The sequence below is a fragment of the Morone saxatilis genome, unplaced genomic scaffold, assembly GCF_004916995.1.
Source record: "Morone saxatilis isolate NCDOM2014 unplaced genomic scaffold, NCSU_SB_2.0 Contig23, whole genome shotgun sequence".
In the NCBI taxonomy this organism is placed as follows: domain Eukaryota; kingdom Metazoa; phylum Chordata; class Actinopteri; family Moronidae; genus Morone; species Morone saxatilis.
This window is the reverse complement of record NW_023339796.1, coordinates 7946729-7971534: the sequence shown is the minus strand read 5'-3', so window position 1 is coordinate 7971534 and position 24806 is coordinate 7946729. Positions and strand designations below refer to the sequence as shown.

Sequence of the window (24806 nt, the reverse complement as noted above, 5' to 3'; positions counted from 1 at the left end):
GGGCTGGTGAAGTAGTTAATCGGTATGGGACAGACGGAAGACTGAGATTCCACGTTAAGAGACTTGTTTTGTGTCGGCCCTGTTGTGTTTCCACTTTCTTTTTGGGATTGTCGACGTGAAATTAAAAAGAATAAATAAAACAAAACCAAAAACGTGGAGGAGGAAAAGAAAAGACCACAGGACGCATGTAGCCGAAGTACAACACTGCAAAGGTCTCTTTTCAAGGTAAGGAGTCCTCGCCAAAAAAAAAAAAAAAAAAGTCACATTTTGTGTTGGAAGTGAGTGAGCAGGGCCTTGTTGGTGCTGTGACACTTGGAGAAAAGTTGAGGAAACGGTTCGGGAGAGTTTGTTTCGGTGTGTTACATTGTTCCAAAAAGTCTGAACAAGGACTCGAGGAATCAGGATTATTTGCTCGTATGAGTCGATTGGAGCGGAAAACAATGAGGGGGAAAAACTCCCAAAAGCGTCCTGGAACAAGGCGTGTGGGGTGCTGCTTTTTCTTTAAACCCTTTGTATAGCCCTGAAATATACACAATGAACACTTTATGCAACTTGTGTAGCCTCAGTTTTCAAATGTTGTGTTTGAGTTCCATTCACGTAAAGTTTAACCACCTACTCTGCCTCACCCAGTCTCTGTCTCTCTATACACACACACACACACACACACACACACAATCAGCTGCTGTAGGCCTCAGCTGTTATAGGCCTTTATTACAGGACACACTATCACAACAGAGCTTCCCCCAAAAAAGGACCAAACTTGTGTAAATGTACTCCTTTGCAGTAGTTTCAAAGTAGGTTCTTTCATGCTTTTATTGTGGTGGTACAGCTTTACTTCCCCAGATTTACACACTCCCCAAACTTTGTGTGTGTGTGTAAGAAGATATAAAGTGCAGGGATGCTGCTGGAGCCTTGTGTTTGATGTAAGTGTGTCCATATATCCACTGTCCCTCGGTTGTGTGTCTGTCGGTGTGCTTATATACTCCGGTGCCACAGTAATCCTCCTCCACGGTAATCCCTCTGTTAGTACAGACCCAGTTGGCCGGACAGTCGTGTCTCCCTCCCTCACACACACACAGACACACACACATACACAGCTGGAATGGAGAAGGCTGTTGGCAGAGGAGTGAGGAGCCCTAACAGGTGGTGTTGGCCGGGGTTCAGGGACTCGGGTTTAACTGGAGACACGAGGGATCCTCGCATACTCCTCGAGTGTCCTCATGGCATGAATGAGACTCTGCAGTATCATTACAGCTTGCTGATTAGAAGCTTCAGAAGATTTATGCCACGGCGGTGAGGGCAGAATCAGAATGCAGCACACTCGCATGTTACCAAACTGAATAAATGTTTGATTTGTGACCACTTCAAGAAAATCCTCAGATTTCAAATATCCACAGTCAGCGACGTGGGCACAGAGAACAAGAAGAGCCTTTTCTGTTTTATAGCTTGAAGATGGCTCTTTCTTTTCTCTCAGCCTCACTCTAGCCATTGACAGTCACAGCAGGTGGCCTCAATGGCATGAATGGATTCGGAAGGAAGTCCCCCCGGACCCCACCCCCTTATACTCACTATGATTGGCAGAGATGGCAGGCTGCCCTGAAGATAAGACCGAGCTGTGCCTCAGAGAGTGTGCCAGGGAAATGACTGAGTTACGGTTCAGTAATGGTTTGCAGCCCCGGGTACCTTCTCCGCTCTCTGTGATTGTGGCCAGTGTTTACGGAACAAATCTGTCAACTCGGCTCTCGGGGCCTCTGCGCTGGATTCATCTCTCGTAGCTTCAGCAAGTTCGACATGTACGCTTCACATGCTGCTGTTTGCCTAAGCCATGTTAAAAAACGCTCTAATGCAGATGCTCCACAGGAACCTAATGTTCTTTCCTGTAGTGCCGAAACGCTCATTGGAAAACAAATCAATAACACCGTGGTGAGCCATAAATCATTTAAGTAATTTCTGAAGCAGAAATGCCAAACGTGCAGTTCTTAGTGTTTTCATGCCTTTCACTAAAAGGGCTTGGTATCATTTCACAAGCTTGGATGCTAGTGGTGATTCAAGACCTAAGTTGCAATACTGATTACTAAAACATGCTTTTATATTCATATAATCGGACCTTCCCTGCTAACTAACTGTAACAGCATGCTTCATCTTCACCCCTGTGCGGCCGTGATGCAGCATGGCACTATGGTACCAAGCTACATCACAGCTAGGTGTGGTCCCGGTACAACGGACTCTACCTGAGCGCACCCAGCTGTGATGCTCAGTGTGGTTAGAGGTTCAACAGGCTTGGCGGGCATTGAGACTGAAAAAATCCCCGTATTTAAAAAAAAAAAAAAAAAATGTAAGGGGCTGGGTTGGTGGCGTGTTGCTTCAGGTACCAATGGGATGATGATGCAAGAAATCCAGTTGCAGTAACGGATTAATGCATTTGAAAAAAAGAGAGGCTCATTGAGTCACGATTTTCCAGCTCTGTGAACATAACTCTGTTCATTATTTTATCTTTCATTGGAAAGATTGCAAGGTAAACATGTTTGCATTTATTTGATTGGTCGGATGCCTTTCTGGATGAGGTCTCATTGCGCTTCAGCAAAAGTTGAGCCAGGTTCAACTTTGTTTTTTTTGTTTGTTTTTTTACAGACGACCCAGTGTTGTTTTGGCAGGGCCTCCTTGCATTGGCACTCCCGCTGTGCTGGGTCCTCCGTCAAAATAAAAGTGCATTTTTGCAGTGGTGCTGCCAGTTGAGCCAACAATTGAGACCATAAACTCATTAGGAAAGTATTTGCTGAAGCAATATATCAAATAAGAAGTAGGGTCATGTCTCTTATAAGACTGCTATGGGATTTTTTTTTGTTGTCCCCTGTTGGTCATTAGAAAGAATGCAAACACTTCCCCACTGGCTTCACTTCACATATTTGGAGGCTCTGTCCACTAATTATATCCTGCCAATGCCTGAACGCCTTATTTCTGTTTGCCTTGTGATCATTGTTAAAAAACATAAAATGGTTGCCGCTATGGTAACATTTCAGAGTTGTAAAATCCTGTATGAGGGTATTACAAAACATTGTGCAGTGTCTGACAATCCTGTCAAAATCTGTCAACATTTTGATTTAAAACAAGAAGTATCTGATCAAAAAGTAACTAAAGAAAGACCTTCACTGCCAGGTTTCTGTCAAGTTTGATACACATCCCTATGCACTAAAGTCTTAACTGGACAAAAAAAAACTTGATTTATGTACTGTAGTTACTGAGTGTACATCCTGGACGAGTGTGTCACTTTTTTCCAGCAGCAAAGGTTACACAAGGCAGCAGCTCAAAGGTCGAGGGGCCTGTCCCTGTACACTCCTGTGTTGCATCTTATCTGATTAGTCAGAACGGTAACGGGAGTTAGGAGCTGTGTCATACTTGATCTCACTGAGTACATAACACACACTAGTTTAAGATATCCCATGTATACACACATTAACCTTTTCTGTCAGAGCAGATACGTGCAGGCCTGTAAAGGTCTTTGGAAGTGTAACTGTATAACTAGGTTAAACAAATAAACTTGACTCTAACACAGATGTGACTTGGCCCTTACACACTCGGGTATAAACTGACCTCAGTATAAATGGGTGTTAATGTCAGATTGTCAGTTTCGGAAAGGAAAGGTGTAATGTTAGGTTATGGTTACGTTCGGCCTGTTTACTTGCAGTGCTGGGATTTTTTCCCTCCTGAGCGTTGCCTGCATGCCAGCTACAGCAAAAGCTCCCCTCCTGCATTGTTGTATTCAGCCCTGTGGGAAGCAGCAAGCTGTGTCTGCTTAATCTGACACGGCATCACTGGCAGTCTGGAGCACAGCTTCACATGTCACATGTTCTTGGATGAGGGTCTGGCTCCAGCGTATATTTCAACACATACCACTGCCTTTTGTTTGCTCAAGTACAGTATGGCTGAGAGGAAAGTTACTCACAAATCTGTGTGGGAGCATGTGCATGAACCTTTGTGTCATATTCAGTGCAGCTTGCTTAAAGTTTCCAAATACAGCACGTCTCCTGTGTGGTAAAGTAAATGTGAGCAACTCATCCGAAGGGCGCGTTTAACTACAATTTAGTTTTCGTAAATATGTTAAGCGCTATCGCATGCTAATATGCAATTTGCATTTGTTCATTTAAGTGGGATTCATGACCCACATCCCTGTGTGAGCTAGAGGCTGTATTTACTGTGTTCTCTCCAGCCGGCAGAAGAATAAGCACATTTCTTCCTGCTTATCTCATTGTGTATATAACAGCCTCATTTAGGAAACCATCTGAGAGAGGATACAATAATCTGCCCGTAATTTGATTTGCTGTGAAGTTGATTTGAGCCGTCATTAGTTTGGTAAATCTGTCACAACAGAAGAAAACACCGTTCACTTCACCACAAATATTCTCACTCTTATGTTTCAGTGTAATGTTTTTTGTGGAAAGTTTTTTTTTTTTCTGGGGCTCAAACGTGTCATTTTAGGACAGTTAAATCTGATTTGAAATCCTCCGAGCTTAGTGGGCAGACCAGGACTGAGGAGGTGACTGTAAAATGGTTTGGATAAAACTGCCTATAAAACACCATATGTTGTATACTACAATGATTTTATTTAGTTTGCTGCAACGATAAAAGTGTCCGTTCATTAAATCTGCGGTTGTAAATCTTCCCGTCTATAGAGGCATCTGGTTGTTTGGAATATTTAATTTGGGCGCTTGGTTTGATTGATTGTCGGGCCTTTTGGCTCCACCACTGTAGAGCTAGTCTGTGTCCTGATTAACATTTGTGCTGCTCAGTGTTAGCATGTGTATGGGGTTGTATAGTTCAGGGGATTGTGAGTGCTGCGCTCTGTGGGGGAGCGCCACAAGGTACTTTCTCTTTGCCCATAACAAAAGGTAGATAGGCACAGACAAAAGAATAAATGGAAAGCCTTTCTCTGTGGTACTAAACAGGCAGAGGTGGCCTTTTCTGTTCTCAGAGAACAATTCACCACAGGAGGTTCAGGAGCTATTTGTTGTATAAGATATGTTGTTGTTTAAATCAACTAGAACCCAGAGGTAAAAAAGATGACTTTGGTAATTTGGTGATTTTGGGATCGAGTGTGGCGCAGATGTTGGGATTGCGTATGAACAGCAGCAACATCTCAGTCACTATTGCTAAGCAAACCACTGGAATACATGTAAAAAATATCAAGGGTTGCACAATGAATCGAAATATTATCAAAATCTCTATATGGTCAGGTGCAATATACAAATCACAGCTTTTATGATTTGCATATTGCACCTGAGCATATAGTTTTATGAAGGTAAACTGTGACAAAACACCATTATATTGAAGTACTGTAGCTCTGAAGAGATACCCTGGTCAACAAATCTTGTTTGATGGATTTAAAAAGACATATTTGTTTGGACAAAAAATGTATCCGTATCATGATTTTAATCGTTTTTTTTTTAAGTAAAAATTAAATTTGTGTTGCAAAAATGATAATTCCCACAGTTCCCAAATTGTGCATCATATTGAAATCGCAATATATGTTAAAATAATTGCAGAAAGCATTTGCCATAGTTCTATCCATGGTTATATGTTTACGGATATGGATAGTATGCAGAACATTAAAGACTGTATGTTTTGAAAGATTTTATTTTTATATATGATATGATGTGATGTGATATACCGTACAGATCTGGATAAATCATATTCATATTATTTCTGGATTTTGCTGTAGGTCAGTCATGTCTTGTATTTTGTGCCAACAAGGAAGGGATCCAAAGTGAAACTTGTGGGCGTTGAACCAGTTTGACACGCCAGATCATGTGCCAACCCTGTGGGCTCGCTCAGGCTTGTGATCTATTCATGGCCATTTTAGGAGCAAATCCTCCGGGTGCCTAATGGTGAAACTATATGGAAATGTTTCCAATCATTAAGGAAAGGGGAGTTTTTAACATCACTTTCTGAGGCACACATCAAAAGATTCTCCTAAACAGAAAGTGAACCCACTAAAAACTGTAATCCTCACCACTCAAGTTCTTCATCCTCATAGTTGGCTTCATTTTAAAGCAAATATTCCCCCATAGTACTACCGTTAACAGACACAATCTGTGCACTTACAGTCATCAGGATCAGCCCCAGCCTGCAGTGTTAGTTTCCAGGACACAGCAGAGGATTTGAGGCATTGATACCCTCTTGAAACTACACTGACTCTTTCACTATGTTTTCTTTCAGGTCAGCCGTGAGTTTGCTGTAGCATTAGCTTTAGGGTCAGGCACTAAGTGTTTTGGACATTTGAAAACGTGTAGCGGTTGACATGTGCGACAGGATAAGGTCAAAGGTGGCGGCCATGTTTATGCTGGCTTCTGCTCTGCTGTCAGTGGCTTTCATTATGACGTTGTGTTCCCTAGAGGAAGGGAAAACCTAGAGATATCGGACAATACAGTGAGTACCGTTAATTTCAAAACACTAGACTTGGGCTGCAACTAACAATTATTTTATTTTCAGTTTTACGACTGTAAAATGTCAAATAGTAAAAAAAAAAAAAAGGCTTATTACTGTTTTCTTAAGCCAGAAGTGACTTCTTTAAATTGCTTGTTTTGGCTGACCAACATTTAAAAATCGCCAAAATATTGTGTTCACTGTCAAATCCCCACAATTGAGCATCTGGAACATTGAAATTTTAGAAAAGTTCTTAAAATACCTTGAGTCTTAACTGTCATCATCTCCCCATCCAGGCTCTAGCCTTGTTTTCTTGCCTTTATTTATTCCTGTTACTAAAATAAGAATGAACACCTACAAAATCTCTTTGCTTTATCTCGTATATTTCGGTCCTCTTGTGAATTCAACCAAAGCTGGGATGCGTTGAGCAGTGAAGAATGTTCATTGTTACTGGTGTCAGGTGATTGTTGTTGTAGTTTTAAGAGTCGTTCCTGGGTTTGCCAGGTTTATTCTTCATTTCCTTTACACGCAGCATTGTATGTGACACTTCTCCCTGGTGCTCCCTTTACTCTTCCGTGCATGTATGTTCCCTGACACCTGTGTGGACATCTGCAAAAAACGACTGCATGCTGGCAGATTCAAACACGCAAATGTGCATTTCAGGCTTCACTGACACACAAACACTCACCTACTGGACCTGTTATACTTAAGTAGACCAACGTAAAACAATGTCTTCTCAAGATAAGGCTGGAATTGAGAAATTTCAACTGTAATATTGTCGTTTTATATCAACTACATTGCTCTTTCGAAGTGTTTTAAGTGTTACTCTGTCTACAGACACGTTCCTCATTCATTGCATGTTAACCAACTTTAACAAATTGCCAGGACAAGTAGTGCTGCCATGCTCGCACAGATCACATGCTGTCATCACCAGCTGTTATTGGCTATCCTGTCTGTGGTAACAATCCTGTGGAGGATGTCTGGTTTCCGGAGAGGCCATAATATGTTTAAGTGGACCTGTTAGCTGGCCAAAGTACATCATTTTAATATAATACTCTGATTGTACTCTGATTGTTCGGAATATGATCTCATCTTTGTCCACTTCCCCTACAGTTTGTATTTGGCATGCAGGCAGAGAGTAGCAGATTAGCGTACAAGATGTTGCTAATCATAGAGTTAAATGCAAAAACTACTATTAGTAGTTAACTATGTGAACGCCAAAGAATAAAAACCTGTCAGGTAATTGAACTGAGACGATTTCTTGCTTTTTAAACAATGAAACGATGACTGCTCTTTAAATATTTCTGTTTCTTTCATAGCAGTTCATCTCCATCCATCCTTCTCACCCCATCATTTATCCCACTCTCCGTTTTCGCTGCCTCAGCATTGGCTTTCAGTCAATACTGTTTATTCATGGGAGGAAGTCCATACACCATCCATCTGAAATACGTTCATCCATAGATTGATTGACCCTCATTAGGTTCAGTTGTAGCGCTACGGTTAACAAGCCAAGCCCACACTTTCAGTTGAGACTAAATGAATTGTTTTTTTCCACCAGAGGATTTAGTCTTTGATCCAGTTTGATAGAACAAAGAACTGCCAAATCAATACATCCATTACAAATTGAGTGGTGCATGACCTTATTCTACTTGGAAAAGTGACATAAAACATTAGATGATATAAAGAATAAAGCTCAAACATATAAGTAAGACTAGAACCCTAACAATGTAGTTGTAAGTTGTATTTTGTTTTTTAAGTAATCATTTTAGTAGCCTTTGATTGTGTTACCATGGACACAAAGATTGTGTTATTTAATCAGGGTTTAACAATGAATCACTTTTATGTCAACATCACCATTTGATTTTCAAATGAAGATCTACAGTTTAATTATAATTTAAACCATTAATGTCTTGGCAAGCTGTGAAAAGTTACATACCGACCATCAATATTGTGGCCGTAAAAACAGCCACTTATTATTATTATTATTATTATTATTATTATAATAGCTAATTAATGTTTACTCTGTGAGCTCTATGAAACAGCCCTCTGTATCATTTTGTTTTTCGTCGGGGCAAAATACAACAAAAAGTAATCTGTGTCATTTTGCCGTTCTATAAGATTAAGAGTGAGTGTAGTTGATGGCATCGTGTCATTTTCTAAAAGGTTAGCAGTTTGTGAACAGTAACCTCCCAGATAAATATTGTTGTTTTGAAGCTCATACCTTCAAAAGCACTGAATCGGTACGTCTGGCATTCAGGCCTGTGAAGCTAACGTTAGCGTAGACAAACACTTTGACAAAGTAGCTCGCACATTGCCCATAAAGAACATCAAAAAGCACTCAAAAATATGTTTACTGACAGGCTGGACACAGTGCCCGTGTGAGCAGTGCGTGGCAGCTGCCTCGCTGAGCTGCTGCAGTGTCCACACAGAGACATTCTGCTGCTGCTGCTGCTGCTGCTGCTGCTGCTGCCAGCCCTATCGTCACACTGAGTTTGTCTTTGATAAAAACAACACAATAAAAGCTTTGCTGTTTGTTAGCACTGAAACTGAAAAAAAAGGTGTTAAAGCAAATCATGTCTGTTACATATTCTACAAATATATCCATTAAACATGTAGTGAAAGGGGTGCATGTCGCTGTTATAATGTTGATATTATGAACAGATCCTATTCTTGTGGGAACCGTGTCTGGCTAGTGGGGAAAAATAGGTGAGACCTCCACTTCCCGGTGAAGTGTTGCTGCAGCCGCTCTTCTGCTCTGACTTACTAACATGGGCGCTGAAATAAAAGGCAAGACGTTCCTCGATGCACGCGCTCTGCCGACATGGGCGGTGTTCCCAGAGCTTTAGGCAGAATAAAATGCATGTGTCCACACGCAGATGAGGTCAACTCAAATTACAAATTTAATAAGAAGGAAATTGCTTTGCCTTATAATGTCATCTGAGGTCCTTAAACAATGTCCGTCCGTGTGATGAAATCAAGCACCGAACAAAAGACAAAGCATTCAAGTGCACTCAAACATAATCCAATGTTTGTACAAGTAATGTGCACGTGTTTAACTCATGACGATAAGTTAAAAATAAATCCAATAATCAAAACATCAGGTGTGTTGAAAGTTTACAATTCACAGAAACCTGCATTAGTAGACAGATTAAAGCCTTTTTAAGCAGACACACTGGAGTGTAAAAGCTCTATACAGTGTCCTTTTACATTTCTTACCTTTTGTCTTGGCTTTGTTGCCTTTGAAAGCAGCACACACCTCTGTGGCTGTTACAAATGCCAATGAGTCACTGACAGTGGCTCAGTCCTGGAGGTGAGTGTTCAGTGGTAGCTTGTTTTATTGTGTACAGTTGGAAACACAGAAACATGAACAGAACTACTCGACGAAGCGGCCAAGATGATGCTATCGACTGCTGTCATGACAACAAACTTAAACACCCATAATGCATTTATCTGTTGTGAGGACCTCCCGATCACTTCGCACAACATTAAAGCTAATTCAGATGATTTTTTTCTTATCTTTCTGTTTATGTGAAGTCATTTGGTCTTAGTCCTCAAAATACAACACACACACACACACACACACACACACACAGTTTCATATATCAGTAAGCTCAGAAGGGGAGAGCTCTTAACACCAAAGGGCTTTTTTGCCCCTCACAAATCTGTGTCAGTGATAGTGAGATCACAGGGCGAGCGCTGAAATGGCCAAAGGCTGTAATAGGATCTAGTTTGGAGCTCGGCTGGCTCGACAGGCTTTTGTTGGAACTTGTGAAGTCATATGAGGTCATTTGTTGGCTTGCAGTTTTGGTTTTATGTATGGTAGAGTTATGCCAAGACCCCCCCAAAGAGCTGCAGGCTAGTATGCACAATTTCATAATGACTTCTCTCCATTCTGTGACACAAGATCAGCCCCACGAGAAAAGCATGAGCTCCAGTCTAGTGGGTGCTGTTGCTAATTTAGACACGAAACACTGCTTGGAGTTTTTGTTTATGTGCAAACGTTGAAATCTCCCCTGAGGACTCATTGACAGCCTTTAAAGGCTGGGACTCCCATTATGATATCTTTGACAATTACGTTCTCATATAAACAGTCTTTTACCTTCATTTCTTTGATCTTTTCATGCAGTATAGAATAGCAAAGCAAACAGGTTTTTTTGTTTGGTGCATCAACACAAAGAAACAAGATATAATTTGTGTTCTTAAAGGATTTTGTAGGCTTAGCAGCACCGCTCTACTCGTTGTCTACCTGTTGTTCAGTGTGTTGAAGTCATTGTTAAAGACTAAAGAAATCTGTGCATGTGGATGAAAATGGCATCATTTGCTTTTTATATTCAGATCGTTGATGACGTGTTGCTAATTTATTACTACATTAGATATATTTTTAGAAAGTCATCTACAGTGCTAAATTAAGCCCAGTTCTTCTATCCATCAGCATGAGAGTGTCGTGTCAGTGTCTTTCTCAATATTAAGTTAGCACCTCATTGTTTCCCATTCACATATATTTCTTTGTTGGGTCGATAAAAAAACCCAGAACTTGTGTTCAAGTCACATTTTAAGTCCTGAACCGCTGACCTACTGCAGCAAGAATGTATGATAGACAGCAGAAACTACAAAGAGCTTAATCAAATCGCTTATAAATGCAACCATCATTACTCAAATATTCCGTTTCTTTCCCCTCCCTGCAGGCTTGACGATGGGCTGCGTCAGGAGTAAAGAGGACAAGGGCCCGGCGCTGAAGTACCGACCCGATAACTCAAATGCCACGCCAGTCAACTCCCACCTGGGCCACTACGGGCCTGACCCCACCCTGATGGGTCATTCACCAGCTATGAAGACACACAACAACAGCTACAACAGTCACGCCGCCGCCCTCACGCCCTTTGGTGGGGCGTCTTCGGTCATGACGCCCTTTGGCGGGGCCTCCACCTCCTTCACCTCAGTGGCCGTGAGCAGCCCCTTCCCCGGTATCATCACAGGTCAGTTTGTGGAGGATTTAAGTTTTAAGGGAGAACCATGGGACAAGGGAATCTGCATATTTATGGGGAAAAAAAAGTCCTTGAAAGTTTCTCAACATGAATGAAATCTTCTTTATTATTCAAATAAATTCATATTACTTTGGGTCCCCGAGCACTCTCAGAGAAGAAACAGAAATATAGAAGCCGTGCTGCGTTTTAATAAGGTATAAATTGACTTTTCTAATTAGCAAAACGTGATACAACCTAATACTTCTAAAGCTTTTTCTCTCCTTTTTTTCTAACTTTTCATTTTGTTGTCTTTACATGAATCAGTGCACAACTTCAGAATAAACTCATTCGTTATGCGCAGGGCGTTATGAGTAGCAGATGTTATGCAAATTAGACATTTGAAATGAGTCAGCCAAAACTTCAAGGCCAAAGACAAGCCCAAAATAGGTCTGTAATATGGGAAGCACTGCAGCAGGCATGGCATCTCCAGAGCCAAAGAAAACAATCACATACACTGAATTCAATAGATTTATTCATGCACAATAAAGTTTCTATTTTCAACAAGAGTTTTTTTGACATTGATTAGGGATTTGTTGGTAACGAAATGACTCTTGACATGAAAAATAATCACGCAGTTTTGCACACACACACACACACACACACACACATCCCTTAGTCCCTGTCTCGCTCTCTCAAGGAGGATAATCTGGCCTGAGGGGCTGCTGCAGATCTAATCCTGCCCGTTCAATTTCCTCCTCAAGATAAACATATCAGAGTCCTGTTGTCTCTCTGCACTCTGTCACTTCACACCACAGGCAAATCAACTCTTTTTGTTACATAGGAGAGATTAAGTGAGTCAGTTTGATTCGAGGTGCTACAACTGAGTTTGAGAACTGTGAAAGGGAATACTCTTTCCCATGTTTCCCTTAAAATAAATCAACATTAATAGAGCCGGTTGTACTTTTAGTCAAGGCTCCGGGTTGGCAGCAAGTGGTATATTTCAAAAGAGAAGGGATATTTTAAGGAGGAAAAAAAAAGTATTCTGTGATACAGTCTTGAATTGTATTATTGAATTGTTTATCAGTTTATCCATTAAGATAAGACTAGACCATGACTCAAGTATGAGATAAAGTAATAAAGTATAAAGTAACAAAGTAGGTTAATCAAAAATGATTTTGTTGTCGTTATTTGAAGGTCAAAGGTTGTTGAATTGAATTTGTTGTACAACATTTCGAGATAAAAAAACAAACAACTTGATTAACGCCGGGTTTCTCTTGCTTTCAGGTGGTGTAACATTTTTCGTAGCGCTGTACGACTACGAAGCGAGGACGTCAGATGACCTGTCATTCAAAAAAGGGGATCGTTTCCAGATCATCAACAACACGTTAGTGCATTTGCTTTTTACCCCGACAAACTCCTGCTGCGTGTGTGTGTGTGTGTGTGTGTGTGTGTGTGCTTAATCCCTCATTGTATTCAGGTCTGATACTAAGGCTGAAATCTGTCTGGGTTAATGGGGTCCTCTAATGGGCCATCTGTTCAGTCCCCATCGCTTTTGAGATCATTCCTCCAGTTTAACGTTTTACATTTGGGTTACATTGTAAAACATACTGCTCCTCCTTTATTTAGTGAAATACAAGCAATGCACATAATAAATAGATGAACCTATTACTAACACTTACATAACCTCTATTCACCAAGACACCAACAATGCCAAAAATATGCCTGAAGGTCAAACTCATTACGATATTATTGAATCAAAACAGTTTCTAGTTTTCTTTCTTTTAAGAGAATAATGTTGAGAACAATTTATTCTGAATAAATAAATAAATAAATAAATAAATAAATAAATCAATTTCAGTTATTCCAAGAATCAAATACCTGGATTTGCTTTAATACTTCACAGTACTACCCGTTCCTCTCTACCTACTGCAGCAGCACAGACTGTTTCCCAGGTGTGCACAGGTGTGAAAATGGGCAGAGCTCCAAGTGCTCTGCAAATCCATCACACACGTCCTCAGCCTCAGTCCATGAACACGTTGCGTTCGCAGTGATGAAAATGCCATCTGCGTTCAGAGGAGAGGTGGGAGGAGGACAGATTTGCTCAGTTTAGTAAAAATGCCAGTAGACAGATTTTTCCTCCATCCCAGTTTTAATTTAAATTTAAACATTCACAGCTGTGCATATATATATGTGCCAGTGCATATAGGTTATATGTGTGTGTGTGTGTGTGTGTGTGTGTGTGTGTGTGTGTGTCAACAATTATGTGTATCTATGAGTATGTGTTACCTATGAATTGTTGTATGTTTAAATGTTTTTAATGTAGAGTCTTGGAAGTGCCAGGGAGCTAAAAGAGATCTGAATATATCAAATCTAAATCCGCTGTTAAACATTCCATTGGTACCTATGGATGCAGTGTTTCATTAAAGTCTTCTATACAGCTTTGAAACTTTTGAATATTTTTGAATACATCTTGCATACACCAGGAGATTTAATTTGATATTTAATAGCATATCAATCTTCTGCAGAACTTTTATTTTTGATACTTTGTGAACATTTTGCAGATGATACTTTTGTGCTTTATACTTAAATAGAATGCAGCACTTATACTTGTAATAGTGCTTTTAAATTGTGATACTGGTACTTTAACTTGAGTAAAGGCTCTAAATAATTCTTCCACCACTAACTGACACAGCTTAAAAACTGCTCCGCCCCCCATATGATGACTAGGATAACTGACGTGATTGAATGATGCGCAATACGACCTTGTTCCTTTTCTATACTTTTATACCTGCACTCTTCTTTTCTGAGTAGGTGTATTTTTCATTCATGGTTTTATGCCTGCATTGTGTGTGTGTGTGTTTGTTTGATTTTTATTTCTTATTTACTTCTGTCTTCAGGGAAGGCGACTGGTGGGAGGCTCGCTCCATCAACACCGGACAGAAAGGTTACATCCCCAGTAACTATGTGGCTCCAGCTGACTCCATACAGGCCGAAGAGTAAGAGCTCATCACCGTTTCTAACACTGTCTCTATCTCCGACATCCTCCATCGTTTCAGTTTTATGTTCTCCCTATCATTCCTTTCGGGTTTCTCAGCCTGCTCAGTTAGTTCTCCTCTGATTAAAACGACATGACGCGACTGGGCGGTCACACATGGCAGAGAACTGAAACAATGGAGTCCTGTATTGTCACCGAGAGCTGGTGGCATTCCTGTTGCTGCTCATCCAGTGTGACAGAAACGTTAAAGCAGTTTTGGCCTGGTTTCTCATTGGCTGACGGCCATTTTACTCATACTAGATGTTTAAGCAACTCATTAAATAAGAAAGAAACCCGGGTAAACCACCCAGTTTGCCTTTAGTCTCAAAAAGTGTCTACAAGTGATTGACTGTGTTGAGGACTTTTGGGCCCTTCTCAATTTAGTCTTGAAGAAAATATGCCTGTGAGGTAAAACAATTCAACATGACTGAACTTGTAATGATGTCCTGAAATAGACTGCTGTGCTCTTTAAAAGGGAGAAGAACAAAAGCTAGATTTTAAGATTGTTTACAGCCGTGAGCTCATGTTTTACTTATTTATTTATAGCAATAGGAAGGAACCCTTTTTTTTAAGGTGCTCTAATATGTAATGGAACAAGCTAAAGATGTCATGCTTGGAGGTAAGTTAATAATAAGCTATAATTATAGTGGTGTGGTCGAAATTACTTTGACTAAAAGGAGATTTTAAGCTATAAAGTTTGTCTAACTTTGAAGATAACAAGATTTCAATTCCAGATGTTTAATCAAATATGTTTTATTTTCCTGTTCATCAGTTTTTTAACTTTACATTGTAGACACGATTTATAAGTTATAAAGCCAGAGAATCACCAGCACCACGTTTTTATTGCAAGAATGAGAAAATCCTACTTGTGGTGAAAGATATCATACTGAGAGCTCCTCTTATGATCTGACTGTCTGACGTTCTCTCTTTTGGCAGATGGTACTTTGGTAAAATGGGCCGCAAAGATGCTGAGCGTCTTTTATTGCTTCCAGGGAACCAGCGGGGCACTTTCTTGGCACGAGAGAGTGAGACAACCAAAGGTATGAGGATTTAATAGCAAGTCTGTAATAATAATGCTGCTGTTATAATATATAAAGCGAAACAAAACATACATTTTTAATGTAGGTTGTTTAAATGTGTTATGTAAAAAGTCTGAGATGCTTGGCAGATTTGAGAGTTTCTGTTACTGGGAAGCACAATTAAATTAAATTTCTGTGCATTTTAAAGGTGCTTACTCTCTGTCTATCCGGGACTGGGACGAGGTGAAGGGAGACAACGTCAAACACTACAAAATCCGTAAGCTGGACAACGGTGGTTATTACATCACCACTCGGGCCCAGTTTGAGAATCTACAGAAGCTGGTGAAACACTACACAGGTATGCAGCCTGCAGACAAATTGTTGTTTACAACTGGACAGCTGTTTTTTTTTTTTTTTATCTTTTAGACTCATGTTTGAGTCATCTGGACAAATAATGTTTATTATAGTCATTTATACAGTGCTTTTGCAATACAAGTGCTCTCTACTGTTGTTTTATTTGATATTTTAGCCAATGAACTCAGTGCTTGCAGTAGAAAATGCATTATTCAGCTGCCGATCTGCTGCTGTGTTATGTATTGAATATGTTTTCCAGAGCTTTTTTCTTTTTTCTTTTTTCTGTCGTGATCCTCAAGCGGTGCTTTCACTGACACAGTCACGGATCAGTAATCATGACAAAGTCCCAAAAAAGCGAAACCAAGTGTGACTTAAGCCAAAAAGAGCCGTGAATATAAAAATGTCCCATAAAAATACAGTCTTAAGCCTGCTGTAATCTGCACAGTATTGATAAGCAGGCAGCTGTTCCTAAAAATCCCCAGCGATCTGTCAAAAGAAAGCGTCTGAATGATGTAAACACAGGCAGGACGAACTGCTTATGGAAAACTTTGCAAGAATACAAATTCTTTAACACTTGATTTTAGGCCTTATGTTGTTTACCTGTTCGCTTCCAGTTCATGTAATTCACTAAATGCAGTTCCTTTTTATAATTGATGACTGGTAAATTCAAAGCTCTGCACTACCTTATATTCCTATACGTGTAGCTTTGAAACGCCAGACAGAAGTCAATAAGGAATAGGAATTCATTATTGAAAAGGTTTGTAACATCTTAGCTATTCATTGGCTTGAATGTAGCAGGCTGGTTCTTCACTGTTTCTCCCTTTTCCGTGTGCAGAATTCAAATGGGAAATTTCACATGATGGTTAGTGCTGCTGCTGTCAGGGCTCTTGCTGTGTCTGAAAAGACTTCTGTAGCACAAACAGCTCCTTGATCTCTTTGCTTTCTTACTGAAATTTAAATTAAATTGAGTTCAGCACAGTTCACGTTGTTATGGTGAAAGTACCTGAATATTTTATTATGAAAAATAAAACCCTATTCTGTGAGGAGTGACTGTGGTAATGTTGGATCAACATTTCTGTGTGTTTGCTTTGTTGTGGTTTGATTGTAGTCTGCTGCCTGCGTCATGTAGCAAACATGATATTTTATTTATCACATATTTACAGTCCACAGCATGGCTCTGCTAACTCCTTGGATTGTGTTTGTACTTAACACTACTCAGTGATTGTGTTTTTGTTGAACAGACTGGTGGCGTGAATTAGCAGGATGATCACTTACTCTGTCTTCTGTTTCTCCTCCCCTTGTGTGTCCAGAGCATGCAGATGGTCTGTGCCACAGGCTGACATCTGTGTGTCCCACAGTGAAGCCTCAGACTCAGGGACTAGCTAAGGATGCCTGGGAAATCCCGAGGGAGTCCCTCCGACTGGAGGTGAAACTGGGCCAAGGCTGCTTTGGAGAAGTCTGGATGGGTAAGACACCATTATTGCTGTACTCGAGCACAAGCTGTATGTTTCTGGAACACTCATACATGCACATCTGCCATCCATATTGTCTTGTAAAGTGGTTTTGTAGAACAGACTTTGGGACTATAGAACCACTTCTAACAAATATATCTACCATTATATCATTATATCACCGCTAACTTCATTGGCACAGCCTCTGGAAAGAGTATTACTACTACTACTCTCACTTTCAGTAGATAACTGCATAATATTACAATGCAGCTAACTGAAGAGATGGCACATTATGTACCATTCACTCCTGTATAATGGCTGAATGTAAACCAGGCTGCATCTTTGTCCATTTATACTCCAGCAGAGCAGGTTTAGACCAAATTGGATGAGAGTCGTAATATGATCTATATATTTTGGGCAGTTATTTTTGGACAATTATTTTCATCAGCGATTTATCTGCAGATTTTCTTTCTTGATTGATCGACTAACTAACTATAGTCCAGAAAATAGCCAAAAATATCCCTTACAATTTCCAAAGGTTGATGTAATCATGTTGCTATTTTCTCTGGACAACAATCCAAAACCCAAAGATATTCTGACCTCATACAGAAAGCAGCAAATATTCACACTGGAGAAGCAGGAACCAATTCATCTTTGGCATTATTTCTTTAAAAAAATTATAATCCAGTTAGTTGTGGATTAATTTTCGGTTGATTGATGAATTGATTCATTGACTCATCATTTCACCTGGTGAAAACGCTCATTGGGGCTGTTTCATTGAAATCAGATGATTTTGCTGATACACACCATAATGTGAACAGACTCAGGGCTTTCTGTCTGAGTTATTTTATTTAGGCCACAGAAACAGAAAACAGAGTAAAATCCAGCATGACGAGGATGCAGGTTGAATTTACGTATTAATGTGAAATCTGTCAGTACATTGAAAGCCAGATGTTGCTGAAATTTGTGCTCAGTAGAATTAGATAGCAGCTGTGGGAGGTTGACTAGTTTCAGGATCTGGGATTAGTCCATGTACTTACGTCCACCACACACAAATGCATAAAAACATTATTGATGGTGACGCTGATCATGAAGTAAAGAATATAAACCACTCCATGGACACATCCGTATAGAGCCATTAGTATGTACATATAGAAACAACACATCCTCCATACATTATTTATAACTAATGTAAATGTAATGTAAAACAACCCAGAGGCAGTAAATGCATATAAACTGAGGTAGTTTAAAAAATGATTCATATTAGCATAAAGCTGACTGGGACTGACCTCAGTAAAGGGCTCATCTTGCTGCCACACTGGCCCACATACTGATGTAAATGCTGATTACTGATTGCTGTTGGTTTACACACACACACACACAAAAACACACACAGCTCCGTAATCAGAGGTCACTTCCTACGCTTTAGTTCTCGGGCCTGCATGTGAGACGGGGACCTTTCAGTGAACACGACTCTCTTCTTTCATCACTCAGTCTTTCATTAAGTCTGGCCTGCAGCAAGCCTCGACCTGCAAACCTCCGCTGTGCAATCCCAGGAATCCCTCTCTGTCCCTCCTTGATGTTTTTTTTCTGCTCAGCTTCTCACTGAGAATCCCTTCCGTGCTTGTCCAATATTTAGTTTTGTAAATATCACATTGTGCCTACATTGCTCTCCTGTGTTCTCGCCACCTCACAGTATAATTATTTGATATTATCATTGCCCTACTTTGTCCTTCAGCTTGTGTGTAGTTTGTTCGGAGTGATTCATTCATGAAGGTCAGCCTTATGACGGAAGCAGTGGAGCTCATTGTATGTAAGCAGGGCGTGAGTAAGTGGCTCTCAACCAGGAAGTGGCTGATTATTTAAGCTGTCATGTTCTTTCTCTCTCGAGCTGCTCTTTACACATGGGAACACTGCCAGAGATCACTGACATGGCGGTTGATTTTAGGATCGGACTTTCGGTCACTTAAAAGGGGTCATAAAGTATTTAATGTACCTTCAGTGTGTTTGTATCACAGTATGTGTGATAAATTAGAAAAACATCTAAAATGAATTATTCCATCAATAATGCCTTTCAAGCTGCGCCAGTGCAGCATTGGTTTGAGGGGTTATTATTTCAAACATGAGTGATCATTTTGTTTCTGTTGTTTTTCTTCAGGCACATGGAACGGCACTACTAAGGTGGCTATTAAGACCCTGAAGCCGGGTACCATGTCCCCAGAGGCCTTCCTGCAGGAGGCTCAGATAATGAAGAAACTTCGACATGACAAACTGGTGCCTCTCTATGCTGTGGTGTCTGAGGAGCCCATCTACATTGTAACAGAATTTATGGGCAAAGGTAAGGAAGGGTGGACACCCCCGCTTCTTTAATTCACCTGCAAATTGTACCTAAATGCCCATGTTCAGGGCTGCCCTGGGCTGAAGTGACTAACTAGTACACAGCTTAATTGGCCCATCCTAATTCCCGCCCCTTTTTTTCTGTGCTCCAATAATATTTGAGCAAACCTCGGTCAACTTTCTCCTTTCCTGTGCTTGTATCTGCTGTGTGCTAGTCTTATCTATGTTGACAAATGTTGACAAATGTTGAAGCTATATTTGCTACAGAGCCAAACACAAGCTAACTAGCTAACTAATCTGCATCAATTGTTAGCTAGCTTTATATCTGAAAGCTAATCTTAACAAATCGGCAGCTAACTAGCTAGCTAGTGTTTTGCTAATATTAGCATTGGAGTGTTTATACATGTCATTTTTATTTTTTAACCATCTTTTTGGTTGTCTTTTCAACATATAGATGAGCACATAGTGTGTATATATAAGTATAGGAAAGGAGGAAGTCGACTGAAGTTCTGACTGAGGCTTGCTCAACTGTTATTGGAGCACAGAGCAAAAGGGACGGATCAATTCACCGCAGCTCGATACATAAGATGCCGTTTATTAGTGCTAGTTTGTTTATTTATATCCTCAGCAGTTCTGCAGCCTTTGGAAATTCTTCAGATTTAATTTGAAGTACATTTCAGCCTCACACAGTTTTTTTTTTTTTTTTACATACAGTTGTTACGTCACTACACGAGCAGCTTTAATTTAGGTGAGGTAAAGTGAAGGATTGCCAGGTAATAAATCTGAAACTTCCTGCAAAAGATTGACTTGTTGAAAATGCAGCAGCTTTAAATAAACCCACCCAATGGTGTCACAGTCCTCTTAAATCACCTGTGGTAAAATCTGTACATAATCACAGGAAAAGTCTGTAAATGTAGCAATAATCTGTAACTTCCAATAATGTTAATTAGTATGACCGTTGAACTGCATTGAAACTCTTACTAAAAGTAGAATAAAACAATCTGTGTGCTCAGACATAAAACAGAACTAAACTTAATGAAGAAAACCTCTCATGATATTTGCAGTCATGTTGTCTTTAGGTGGTTTTGGTTATTTTAGAGTTTTCTGATGCTCAACACTCAAGCGATGCTGTATTTTATTTTTGTATTTTGTTTATACGCTGCCCAGACAGACTTATTGATTCTTGCTTGACCATAGTCTTCTAAACTCTTGACAGGTAGTTTACTGGACTTCCTGAAGGAGGGAGATGGTAAATATCTGAAGCTGCCCCAGCTGGTGGACATGGCTGCACAGGTAGGATCAAAACACAGCATCCGAATACTTCTGCAGACACAGAAACTCCCTATGTCTCCTACCTGCCCCGCTGCTGTTTGAACTGTTGTGTGCAGGAAGGATTTTCACGCATCAGCAATAAAACAAAGAGAGCTGCATGTGGGAAGGTTTCCAGCCGCGTGTGTAGGAGTGTATGAGTCAAATATTCAGTCCTTGCGAATAAGGGTTTCGGTTTGTCCTCCATCTGGCTGTCATAATTATTTAATACCCTACCTGACATCTACCCTCCCCTCTTCTTCCTCCCAGCTGTACGTGTCTCCCCTCGTTCTCCGCCACTTATCTGCCTGTAGCACTAAGCGCTGCTCATCAGAGGCCACTTGAGCCCGTTGGTTCAGTCACCTACTGTGAACTGCTCTTAATTCGCCTCTCCGCGCTCCCAGGCTCCCTCTTCTCCTCACTCAGCAGTGGGAAAGTGTTTGAGAGGAGTTGACAGCCAGAGTGACGAGATGTTGGATGCTTGTGTTCAAGATTTGTTTAATTGACCCTTCCTAAAGGCCGCCCCCTTCAGAACCTAGGTCAACTTTCTCGTTTTTTTTTTTGTTTGTTTTTTTGCATCATTGCACGCCTTCCCATCGGAGTCAATTACTAGATCAGTGAAGTGTATATTAAAATAACAACTCACTGCATCCCCTCTTAATTAGTGTTATTCACAAGTAATATTGATCTTACTTTGGTTGCATCATGATACCATTTTCTCTTTGTTGACCCCTCTCCCCCTCTTCCCCTCCCTGTTCTGTCCAATCCCTTTCTTAGATCGCAGACGGCATGGCCTTCATTGAGAGGATGAACTACATCCACAGGGACCTGAGAGCTGCCAACATCCTGGTGGCGGATAACTTGGTGTGTAAGATCGCTGACTTTGGCCTGGCTCGGCTCATCGAGGACAACGAGTACACCGCCAGACAAGGTGCGTGTTAAGAACTGGAGGCAGCTGGTGCTCAGACACACGCAGGTTTAAATGTCTGCGTTTGTGAGGATTGATTATCCTTTAATGCACACCCTGAACCTTCAGCTCAGTTCATCAATTCATCTCTTACCATGACTACAGCCTAACACTGGTTCTAGAGCTGTAACAAGTAGTCAGTTGATTGATTAGTCCTTTGTTTTTCTATTATTCTTGCTCTCGGTTGTTTTTTCTTCATCTTACGTGAAAGTAAACCAAATATGTTTGAGTTGTGGACTGTTGGTAAGGAAGAAAAAGCAATGTCAGTCTAGGGAAATTGTGATTTTTCTATTTAGACATTTTATAGACCAGTAGTCAGAAGATGAATCAATAATGATAATGATCTATTATTTGCTGCCCTGCTACAAGGTTTTATCCTCTTTTTAAGAGCACATGCTGACACGTTTCATCACACATTCTGTCTATTGATGAATCAATTAGTCAGTTAACAGGCAATTAATCGCAATCATGTCAAACATTCTCTCTGATTTCAGAAGTTAATGGTTAGTGGCAACCCTAGTCATACTGATCGTTTCTAAGGGTTATTCCTCCTGCTTGACTCTTACTTTCATTTTTCCAGGTGCTAAATTCCCCATCAAGTGGACGGCCCCTGAAGCTGCTCTGTACGGCCGCTTCACCATCAAATCAGACGTCTGGTCGTTTGGTATACTACTGACTGAACTGGTGACTAAGGGGAGAGTACCATACCCAGGTAGGGACAAGAGCTACACAGATATGTGCTTATATGTGATTGTCAGTTTGTATGGGAGGCTGCCTTTTCTGAGTTTGTCTGAATTCCCAATTATCTTAAATATGAACATGAATGGAGTGCTTTAAGTTTCCTTCATGGAAAACTGGAATAATTAATTTATTTTTGCCTCATGATAATTCCACAAGGTTCCTACGCAGTATGGAAAAGTATGGAATTAGATTTTAATAATTTCCAGTTGTATAATTATGGAAAAAAGAAAAGCAAGTATGGAAAAGTACTTGTGTTTCCAGACTTTTGACCCTATTCTGTTTTCTGAAATATAAAATTCAGAATTTCTAAAAATGAGTTTAAAAAGAAGATAGACGTTTGGAACAAGATGCCCTTTTTTATAATGATTTGATCGCACAGCAGTTTTTTCAGGCAGCTGTGCTGCCAAATGTTTACCACTGTGTGAGAGAGCGCGGGCCAGAGTGACTTGATGTCGCCAAAAGCAAGGCAAGGAGTTTGGCGTGTGACTGAACGCGCACTCCTACGCAGAGCTGCCTCTACGCCTCAACATCACAGCCTAGAAAACAGCTCTGCTGCAAGTGTATTATAACAGAACCAAATGTGGACATCTGCGATCACATTAGTTTGATAGAAAATGTGTCATTATCTTTGAATTACGTATATACATAGCACCAAAAATAATCAAATATTAAGTTTGTCCGAACCTTTATGAGTTATACAGTAAAAGGTAAACAACTATCTTGTCTGTGTAAGAAAACCTTTATGAGTGTGTTCATTGTGGTTTCCATGGACAGTGGATATTAACAATGCTGCATTAACGGTTGGATCTTAAAACCCTTTACTCGCATAATAAACATCATTTGTGCGCCGTCATCACAGAAGTCTGAAGAGAGTGGAAAACGTGTAGGAACCCTGTTTCCAACATGCTGTTCTGATTGTCATCTGTAATAGTATTGTGTCTCACATGCAGATGAGAATAGAAGTGCATACAGTAGCTGATGTGAGTCAGCACAGATGTCTAAAGACTTATCAGTGCATGGGAAAGAACCCCTTACTCTCTCATACACATCTCCCTCTTCCTGCCACCTAATTTCTGACCCCTGCTGTCTGGGAGCAGTACTGCATTGTGTCTGGCGACTGGCACTGATTACAGAGCATGCCATATGGCAGATTTAACCACCATCTCTTGCAGAGGGCCATCTGGGTCCTGTGGCCTTCTGGTTTCAGTGCAAACTGTTCGGTCTAATTAATTCACCTCAGAGCTGCAAATTCTGGGGGCTGGACCTTCTCTTTTCCCTTCATCCGAATTGTAGTCTGACTCACCAGACATTTGTGGCTCTTGTCCTGCTGTGCTGCTGTCTTTTTGGGGAGCTCTATTTCTATCTGCTTGCTTGATAGCAGTATGAGGCAGGTATACCGGGACCACGTATCGAGGGCCTGCATGGGAACACATCATCACTTTTTCTATTTTAGTTTGCACATATATATTTAGATACATAGATGTATGACAGGCATGTTATTAGAGGTGAGATTTCCAGACGCAAGACATAAATCACACTAACACCCCAGCATCCGACATACCACCGCCACCATATCCTGGTCTCAGCAGTTGCTCCGGGCCCTTCCTCTCTCCCAGTGTGAGATAACCTGATCCCCCACTCTCCCACAGAGTGATGGTGGGGGGATGCGGCTGGGACCATGCCACTGACTCTGTGTCATAACCTCTTTTAGCTGCAGTCGAGCTCCCCATGGAGCCGTTTCTGCGCTGTGTCACAGGGTTCAAGTAGAATCCACGACTCTGGTGCTCTAGTAGGGCAGGAAGTGGCCAGAAGATGTTTGTTTTTTTGTTTGAAATGTTGATTGAGTAGTAAACCTGGTGATCTCTCCATTTAGAGGTATGCAAAATATTACTTATGTTAGTCTGAATTTGTATGTTTTTAATGTTTGTTCTTTTTGTCTGTGTTGTTTAACCTGGAATTGACACAGGATAGATAACCTTTCTACCTAGTTTGTTGAGTTTTTATATGAAAGCTTTTTTAATCTTTTATCTTTTATCACAGTGCTTTGCGTGGGCATTTTTATCCTACTGTCAGCTGCACGATGCCAACATTTATTCTGCTTCAGGATGCGATGCTAATGAAAGCAAATGAACACATACAAATACACTTAAAATCCTAACACATAAATTACCTATATATATCTTGTTGGCAATTTTGACTGGGGCTAAACTC

General features: G+C 40.6%; 1 protein-coding gene across 1 annotated transcript in view; it reads left to right on the top strand.

Moving 5' to 3' along the window:
- yes1 (YES proto-oncogene 1, Src family tyrosine kinase) overlaps positions 1-24806 on the top strand; it is a gene marked incomplete at its 5' end in the record, with an annotated part of 25537 nt that continues 731 nt past the window's right edge. The window contains 11 exon segments of the mRNA XM_035670526.1: positions 1-225; positions 11106-11396; positions 12669-12768; positions 14282-14380; positions 15355-15458; positions 15646-15795; positions 17102-17257; positions 19401-19580; positions 20796-20872; positions 21665-21818; positions 22435-22566. Coding sequence (XP_035526419.1) covers positions 11114-11396; positions 12669-12768; positions 14282-14380; positions 15355-15458; positions 15646-15795; positions 17102-17257; positions 19401-19580; positions 20796-20872; positions 21665-21818; positions 22435-22566 — 1435 coding nt within the window.